General features: G+C 46.0%; 1 protein-coding gene across 1 annotated transcript; it reads left to right on the top strand.

Annotated features, from left to right (window-relative positions):
• The first annotated feature begins 1,948 nt into the window (after positions 1-1,948).
• On the top strand, positions 1,949-2,902 carry LOC120986598 (olfactory receptor 2B6-like). The gene has a single exon (XM_040415262.1). The coding sequence runs from the start codon at positions 1,949-1,951 to the stop codon at positions 2,900-2,902; it is 954 nt and encodes a 317-aa protein (XP_040271196.1).
• The last annotated feature ends 6,704 nt before the right edge of the window (positions 2,903-9,606 follow it).

Below are 9,606 nucleotides of genomic sequence, written 5' to 3'. Positions count from 1 at the left end.
ATAATAATAATTATGGTAATCCTAATTGACCAAAAATAGGAAAGCCATTCATATGTGTCTTTTTATTTATTGTATGTAAACTTCTGGTTTCAACTGTGTGTGTGTGTGTGTGTGTGTGTGTGTATATATATGTGTATATATATATATATATATATATATATATATATATAATATATACACTGCTCAAAAAAATAAAGGGAACACAAAAATAACACATCCTAGATCTGAATTAATTAAATATTCTTCTGAAATACTTTGTTCTTTACATAGTTGAATGTGCTGACAACAAAATCACACAAAAATAAAAAAATGGAAATCAAATTTTTCAACCCATGGAGGTCTGGATTTGGGGTCACACTCAAAATTAAAGTGGAAAAACACACTACAGGCTGATCCAACTTTGATGTAATGTCCTTAAAACAAGTCAAAATGAGGCTCAGTAGTATGTGTGGCCTCCACGTGCCTGTATGACCTCCTTACAATGCCTGTGCATGCTTCTGATGAGGTGGCGGACGGTCTCCTGAGGGATCTCCTCCCAGACCTGGACTAAAGCATCTGCCAACTCCTGGACAGTCTGTGGTGCAACGTGACGTTGGTGGATAGAGCGAGACATGATGTCCCAGATGTGCTCAATTGGATTCAGGTCTGGGGAACGGGCAGGCCAATCCATAGCATCAATGCCTTCGTCTTGCAGGAACTGCTGACACACTCCAGCCACATGAGGTCAAGCATTGTCTTGCATTAGGAGGAACCCAGGGCCAACCGCACCAGCATATGGTCTCACAAGGGGTCTGAGGATCTCATCCCGGTACCTAATGGCAGTCAGGCTACCTCTGGCGAGCACATGGAGGGCTGTGCGGCCCTCCAAAGAAATGCCACCCCACACCATTACTGACCCAATGCCAAACCGGTCATGCTGGAGGATGTTGCAGGCAGCAGAACGTTCTCCACGGCATCTCAAGACTCTGTCACATGTGCTCAGTGTGAACCTGCTTTCATCTGTGAAGAGCACAGGGCGCCAGTGGCGAATTTGCCAATCTTGGTGTTCTCTGGCAAATGCCAAACGTCCTGCACGGTGTTGGGCTGTAAGCTCAACCCCCACCTGTGGACGTCGGGCCCTCATATCACCCTCATGAAGTCTGTTTCTGACCGTTTGAGCAGACACATGCACATTTGTGGCCTGCTGGAGGTCATTTTGCAGGGCTCTGGCACTGCTCCTCCTGTTCCTCCTTGCACAAAGGCGGAGGTAGCGGTCCTGCTGCTGGGTTGTTGCCCTCCTACAGCCTCCTCCACGTCTCCTGATGTACTAGCCTGTCTCCTGGTAGCGCCTCCTTGCTCTGGACACTACGCTGACAGACACAGCAAACCTTCTTGCCACAGCTCGCATTGATGTGCCATCCTGGATAAGCTGCACTACCTGAGCCACTTGTGTGGGTTGTAGACTCCATCTCATGCTACCACTAGAGTGAAAGCACCGCCAGCATTCAAGAGTCACCAAAACATCAGCCAGGAAGCATAGGAACTGAGAAGTGGCCTGTGGTCACCACCTGCAGAACCACTCCTTTATTGGGGGTGTCTTGCTAATTGCCTATAATTTCCACCTGTTGTCTATCCCATTTGCACAACAGCATGTGAAATTGATTGTCACTCAGTGTTGCTTCCTAAGTGGACAGTTTGATTTCACAGAAGTGTGATTGACTTGGAGTTACATTGTGTTGTTTAAGTGTTCCCTTTATTTTTTTGAGCAGTGTGTATATATATATATATATATATATATATATATAATTTAAAGAGAACTATGGCTAGCATAATGTAGTCACACCAGATGTAATAAAGCATTTGCCATTTAACTTAAGTTTCGTACCCAGTGAATGCTGGAGGATATAACCCGACTGTTGTGATACTGTTCTACAGTATGTACTTTCATCTACAGAATCCTGGCATTGGCATGAGCATGTCGAACTACACGCAAGTTGAGGAATTCATTCTTCTTGGACTTACCAGCCTGCCAAATATTCAGATAATCTTGTTTGTAATATTTTTACCGTGTTATATTATATCACTAAAAGGTAATATAGCCATCATTATAATCAGTAGAATAAACTCCACACTTCATACACCTATGTATTTCTTCTTGAGTCACTTGTCATTTTTGGACATCTGGCACACAACAGTTATCGTTCCTGTAATGCTCGTACACTTTTTGTCCATAAGAAAAAGCATATCTTTTGCTGGATGTGCCAGTCAGATGTTCATTCATCTTTCTCTAGGAGGGACGGAGTGCTACCTCTTGTTGTCAATGGCCTATGACCGGTATGTGGCTATATGTACCCCATTACACTACACTAATATTATGCATCTCGCCTTGTGCATTAAGATGGCAGCTGGTTCATGGATTGGCGGCATATTAAACTCTATTATACATACAGTCTTTGCACTGCAATTGCCGTTTTGTGGTCCCAATGTAATAAATCACTTCTTCTGTGAGGTTCCTTCAGTACTGGAGTTGGCCTGTGCAGATACATCTGTTAATAAGACCGTTATTTTCTTCTTTGCTATGTTGGTGGTGATGGGTCCATTTTTCCTTATACTCATTACTTATGGATATATCATATCCAGCATACTGAAGATAAGCACATCTGTGGGGCAAAAGAAGGCCTTCTCCACTTGTGCGTCACATATTATAGTTGTATCCCTGTTTTATGGCACCATCATATTTATGTATATGAGACCAGGATCAACCCATGTAGTGAACCAAGACAAGATGGCCTCCTTGTTCTACAGTGTAATAGCCCCAATGCTGAATCCTTTGATATACACCTTGAGGAACAAAGATGTGATAGGAGCATTTACTGACTTGACAAGAAGAACGATTGTGTCAGACAAAGGATATGGACATTAATTTTGTAAACAATGTTATGCTTAAAGTGACCCTGTCACAAAATAAATCATTTAATTAAACTAATATGTCTATGTTAATAAATAATAAAGAGACATAATATGCTTTAAATGTATGTATCTAAATAATACTATTTAATAGTGATAGTTATAGATGAGCGAATTTCTCAAAAATTTGATTCGGCCGATTCGCCGAATATTGAAAATATTTGGTTCGATCCAAATTTATTTGTGGCGAATTGTGTTAAAAACTGATATTTCCTGGCTGCAGAGAGCCTTTATAGTGGTGTAGAATATGTGCCTTAGGCCTCATGCACACGACCGTTGTTGTGTTCCGTTCCGCAAAATGGGGTTCCGTTGTTCCATGATCCGTTTCCGTTTTTGTTTCTGTGTGTCTTCCTTTATTTTTGGAGGATCACCAGATATGAAGGAAAGTTAAAAAAAGTCTAAGTCAAGTTTGCCATGCAAATGATAGGAAAAAAACAGACGCGGATGACAATCTTGTGTGCCTCCGTGTTTTTTCACGGTCCCATTGACTTGAATGGGTCCGGGAACCGTTTTCCGTGATAAAAATAGGACAGGTTATATTTTTTTGACGGACTGGAACCACGGATCACGGACGTGGATGACAAACGGTGCATTAGCCGAGTTTTCAACTGACCCATTGAAAGTCAATGGGTCCGCAGAAAATCACGAAAAATTGAACAACGGACACGGAATAAAACAACGGTCGTGTGCATGAGGCCTTACAGTAGCATGCATAGGGAGTCTACTGTGGTAGTGAAACAATTCTGTGAGTCAGTATGAAATGTAGATGACAGGTGTCGCTCTTAGAATCACTGCACACTTCACTTATTTGGGCAGTTACAGGGCCAAAACTGACCAAATAACTGAAGTGTGAACTCAGCCTTACAGGTCAATGTTAGTGCCAGGTATAAAGAACCGTGCAGAGGCCCAAGATCCTACTATAGCGTGAAAGAGCGCACTCCTTTTACACGAATCTACTGATTCCACACAGATTTCTACAGAACCTGTTCTACAGGGTGGGCCATTTATATGGATACACCTTAATAAAATGGGAATGGTTGGTGATATTAACTTCCTGTTTGTGGCACATTAGTATATGTGAGGGGGGAAAGTTTTCAAGATGGGTGGTGAATTCGGCCATTTTGAAGTTGGCCATTTTGAATCCAACTTTTGTTTTTTCAATAGGAGGAGGGTCATGTGACACATCAAACTTATTGGGAATTTCACAAGAAAAACAATGGTTTGCTTGGTTTTAATGTAACTTTATTCTTTCATAAGTTATTTACAAGTTTCTGACCACTTATAAAATGTGTTCAATGTGCTGCCCATTGTGTTGGATTGTCAATGCAACCCTCTTCTCCCACTCTTCACACACTGATAGCAACACCGCAGGAGAAATGCTAGCACAGGCTTCCAGTATCCGTAGTTTCAGGTGCTGCACATCTCGTATCTTCACAGCATAGACAATTGCCTTCAGATGACCCCAAAGATAAAAGTCTAAGGGGGTCAGATTGGGAGACCTTGGGGGCCATTCAACTGGCCCACGACGACCAATCCACTTTCCAGGAAACTGTTCATCTAGGAATGCTCGGACCTGACACCCATAATGTGGTGGTGCACCATCTTGCTGGAAAAACTCAGGGAACGTGCCAGCTTCAGTGCATAAAGAGGGAAACACATCATCATGTAGCAATTTTGCATATCCAGTGGCCTTGAGGTTTCCATTGATGAAGAATGGCCCCACTATCTTTGTACCCCATATACCACACCATACCATCAATTTTTTTGTTCCAACAGTCTTGGAGGGATCTATCCAATGTAGGTTAGTGTCAGACCAATAGCGGTGGCTTTGTTTGTTAACTTCACCATTCACATAAAAGTTTGCCTCATCACTGAACAAAATCTTCTGCGTAAACTGAGGGTCCTGTTCCAATTTTTGCTTTGCCCATTCTGCAAATTCAGTGCGCTGATCTGGGTCATCCTCGTTGAGATGCTGCAGTAGCTGGAGTTTGTAAGGGTGCCATTTGTGAGCAGCTAATATCCGCCGAAGGGATGTTCGACTAATGCCACTCTCCAGTGACATGCGGCGAGTGCTACGCTGTGGGCTCTTGCTGAATGAAGCTAGGACAGCCACTTATGTTTCTTCATTAGAGACAGATATCATGCGTCCACATTTTGGCAAATCCAACACTGAACCAGTTTCACGAAACTTAGCAAGCAGTTTGCTAACTGTAGCATGGGAGATGGGTGGTCTCGTAGGGTGTCTTGCATTGAAATCTGCTGCAAAGAACCAGTTACTGCGTTCACCAGACATCAACACAATTTCTATCCACTCCTCACTTGTTAACCTCGGCGACATGTCAATGGCTGTAAACAAAGAGAAACTTGTAAATAACTCATGAAAGAATAAAGTTACGTTAAAACCAAGCACACCAATGTTTTTCGTGTGAAATTCCCAATAAGTTTGATGTGTCACATGACCCTCTTCCTATTGAAAAAACAAAAGTTGGATTCAAAATGGCCAACTTCAAAATGGCCCATGGTCACCACTAGGGATGAGCGAACCCGAACTGTATAGTTCGGGTTCGTACCGAATTTTGGGGTGTCCGTGACACGGACCCGAACCCGAACATTTTCGTAAAAGTCTGTGTTCGGGTTCGGTGTTCGGCGCTTTCTTGGCGCTTTTTGAAAGGCTGCAAAGCAGGAAATCAACAAGCGTCATACTACTTGCCCCAAGAGGCCATCACAGCCTTGCCTACTATTGGCATAGCTGTGATTGGCCAGTGCAGCATGTGACCCAGCCTCTATATAAGCTTGGGTCACGTTGCGCTGCACGTCACTCTGCTGATTGAAGCATAGGGAGAGGTTGCAGCTGCGACGTTAGGGCGAGATTAGGCAGTGATTAACTCCTCCAAAAGACTTCATTCTGTGATCGATCTGCAGCTGTGGATCATTGAAGTGCTAATATTGACTTGCTCACTTTTTTGAGGCTGCCCAGAGCGTTTTTAGATCACTTTTTTTCTGGGGTGATCGGCGGCCATTTTGTGACTTGTGGTGCGCCAGCACAAGCTATCACCAAGTGTATTTTACCATCAATAGTGTGGTTATTTTGTGCTATATCCTACATCAGCTGCAGGCTGAGCCTGTGTCACCGAAGTGCATTTAACCATCAACAGTCTGGTTATTTTTTGGCCATATACTACATCTGGTGCAGGCTGAGCCTGTGTCACCCAAGTGCATTTAACCATCAACAGTGTGGTTATTTTTTGGCCCTATACTACATCAGTGGCAAGTTGAGCCTGTCACCCAGCGCCTAAAAAATAGACCTGACATTTCTATTCAACCAAATCTGTACTGTTTTAGCTGGTCAAGTTATTTGTAGTGACCGTAAAAGCACACTTTTTGTTCTGGGTTGAAAAACTATTCCCAAATTTGCCATTCTCAAAATAACTAGTTTCTGGTATATGAGGCCTACTTGAAATCTATCCCAAAAAGGATATCTTACATTGAAGGTACTGATAGTGTCATTCAGAAAAACCTAAGACACACGCTACCGTGCAGATAGAAGTCTGATTCTGAGATTAAACCTTAACCTGTCACACAGTGCAAAAAAAAACAGGTCTCACATTTCTATTCAAGCAAATCTGTACTGTTTTAGCTGGTCAAGTTATTTGTAGCGACCGTAAAAGCACTTTTTTTTTTTCTGGGTTGAAAAACTATTCCCAAATTTGCCATTCTCAAAATAACTAGTTTCTGGTATTTGAGGCCTACTTGAAATCTATCCCAAAAAGGATATCTTACATTGAAGGTACTGATAGTGTCATTCAGAAAAACCTAAGACACACGCTACCGTGCAGATAGAAGTCTGATTCTGTGATTAAACCTTAACCTGTCACAGAGTGCAAAAAAAAAACAGGTCTCACATTTCTATTCAAGCAAATCTGTACATTTTTTTTTCTGGGTTGAAAAACTATTCCCAAATTTGCCATTCTCAAAATTGTGGTGAACGGGAACAATGAGGAAAACATCTAATAAGGGACGCGGACGTGGACATGGTCGTGGTGGTGTTAGTGGACCCTCTGGTGCTGGGAGAGGACGTGGCCGTTCTGCCACAGCCACACGTCCTAGTGTACCAACTACCTCAGGTCCCAGTAGCCGCCAGAATTTACAGGGATATTTGGTGGGGCCCAATGCCGTTCTAAGGATGGTAAGGCCTGAGCAGGTACAGGCATTAGTCAATTGGGTGGCCGACAGTGCATCTAGCACGTTCACATTATCTCCCACCCAGTCTTCTGCAGAAAGCGCACAGATGGCGCATGAAAACCAAGCCCATCAGTCTGTCACATCACCCCCATGCATATCAGGGAAACTGTCTGAGCCTCAAGTTATGCAGCAGTCTCTTATGCTGTTTGAAGACTCTGCTGCCAGGGTTTCCCAAGGGCATCCACCTAGCTCTTCACCAGGGGTGGAAGAGATAGAATGCACTAACGCACAACCACTTATGTTTCCTGATGATGAGGACATGGGAATACCACCTCAGCACGTCTCTGATGATGACGAAACACAGGTGCCAACTGCTGCGTCTTTCTGCAGTGTGCAGACTGAACAGGAGGTCAGGGATCAAGACTGGGTGGAAGACGATGCAGGGGACGATGAGGTCCTAGACTCCACATGGAATGAAGGTCGTGCCACTGACTTTCACAGTTCGGAGGAAGAGGCAGTGGTGAGACCGAGCCAACAGCGTAGCAAAAGAGGGAGCAGTGGGCAAAATCAGAACACCCGCCGCCAAGAGACTCCGCCTGCTACTGACCGCCGCCATCTGGGACCGAGCACCCCAAAGGCAGCTTCAAGGAGTTCCCTGGCATGGCACTTCTTCAAACAATGTGCTGACGACAAGACCCGAGTGGTTTGCACGCTGTGCCATCATAGCCTGAAGCGAGGCACTAACGTTCTGAACCTTAGCACAACCTGCATGCAAAGCATGAACTGCAGTGGAGTAAACACCTTAAAAACAAGGAAGTCACTCAGGCTCCCCCTGCTGCCTCTTCTGCTGCTGCCGCCTCGGCCTCTTCTGCTGCTGCCGCCGCCTCGGCCTCTTCCTCTGCCTCTGGAGGAACGTTGGCACCTGCCGCCCAGCAAACATGGGATGTACCACCAACACCACCACCTGCGTCACCAAGCATCTCAACCATGTCACACGGCAGCGTTCAGCTCTCCATCTCACAAACATTTGAGAGAAAGCGTAAATTCCCACCTAGCCACCCTCGATCCCTGGCCCTGAATGCCAGCATTTCTAAACTACTGGCCTATGAAATGCTCTCATTTAGGCTGGTGGACACACACAGCTTCAAACAGCTCATGTCGCTTGCTGTCCCACAGTATGTTGTTCCCAGCCACCACTACTTCTCCAAGAGTGCCGTGCCTTCCCTGCACAAACAAGTGTCCGATAAAATCAAGTGTGCACTGCGCAACGCCATCTGTGGCAAGGTCCACCTAACCACAGATACGTGGACCAGTAAGCACGGCCAGGGACGCTATATCTCCCTAACTGCACACTGGGTAAATGTAGTGGCGGCTGGGCCCCAGGCGGAGAGCTGTTTGGCGCACGTCCTTCCGCCGCCAAGGATCGCAGGGCAACATTCTTTGCCTCCTGTCTCCTCCTCCTCCTACTCAGCTTCCTCCTCCTCTTCTTCCACCTGCTCATCCAGTCAGCCACACACCTTCACCACCAACTTCAGCACAGCCCGGGGTAAACGTCAGCAGGCCATTCTGAAACTCATATGTTTGGAGGACAGGCCCCACACCGCACAGGAGTTGTGGCGGTGTATAGAACAACAGACCGACGAGTGGTTGCTGCCGGTGAGCCTCAAGCCCGGCCTGGTGGTGTGCGATAATGGGCGAAATCTCTTTGCAGCTCTGGGACTAGCCGGTTTGACGCACATCCCTTGCCTGGCGCATGTGCTGAATTTGGTGGTGCAGAAGTTCATTCGCAACTACCCCGACATGTCAGAGCTGCTGCATAAAGTGCGGGCCGTCTGTTCGCGCTTCCGGCGTTCACACCCTGCCGCTGCTCGCCTGTCTGCGCTACAGCGTAACTTCGGCCTTCCCGCTCACCGCCTCATATGCGACGTACCCACCAGGTGGAACTCCACCTTGCATATGCTGGACAGACTGTGCGAGCAGCAGCAGGCCATAGTGGAGTTTCAGCTGCAGCACGCACGGGTCAGTCGCACTGTGGATCAGACACACTTCACCACCAATGACTGGGCCTCCATGCGAGACCTGTGTGCCCTGTTGCGCTGTTTCGAGTACTCCACCAACATGGCCAGTGGCGATGACGCCATTATCAGCGTTACAATACCACTTCTATGTCTCCTTGAGAAAATACTTAGGGCGATGATGGAAGAGGAGGTGGCCCAGGAGGAAGAGGAGGAAGAGGGGTCATTTTTAGCACTTTCAGGCCAGTCTCTTCGAAGTGACTCAGAGGGAGGTTTTTTGCAACACCAGAGGCCAGGTACAAATGTGGCCAGACAGGGCCCACTACTGGAGGACGAGGAGGACGAGGATGAGGAGGAGGTGGAGGAGGATGAGGATGAAGCATGTTCACAGCGGGGTGGCACCCAAAGCAGCTCGGGCCCATCACTGGTGCGTGGCTGGGGGGAAACACAGGACGATGACGAT

Source organism: Bufo bufo, chromosome 1 (genome assembly GCF_905171765.1).
Source record: "Bufo bufo chromosome 1, aBufBuf1.1, whole genome shotgun sequence".
NCBI classification, from domain to species: Eukaryota; Metazoa; Chordata; class Amphibia; order Anura; family Bufonidae; genus Bufo; species Bufo bufo.
Note: the sequence above shows the minus strand (reverse complement) of the source record. Positions and strands in the feature narration are given on the sequence as shown.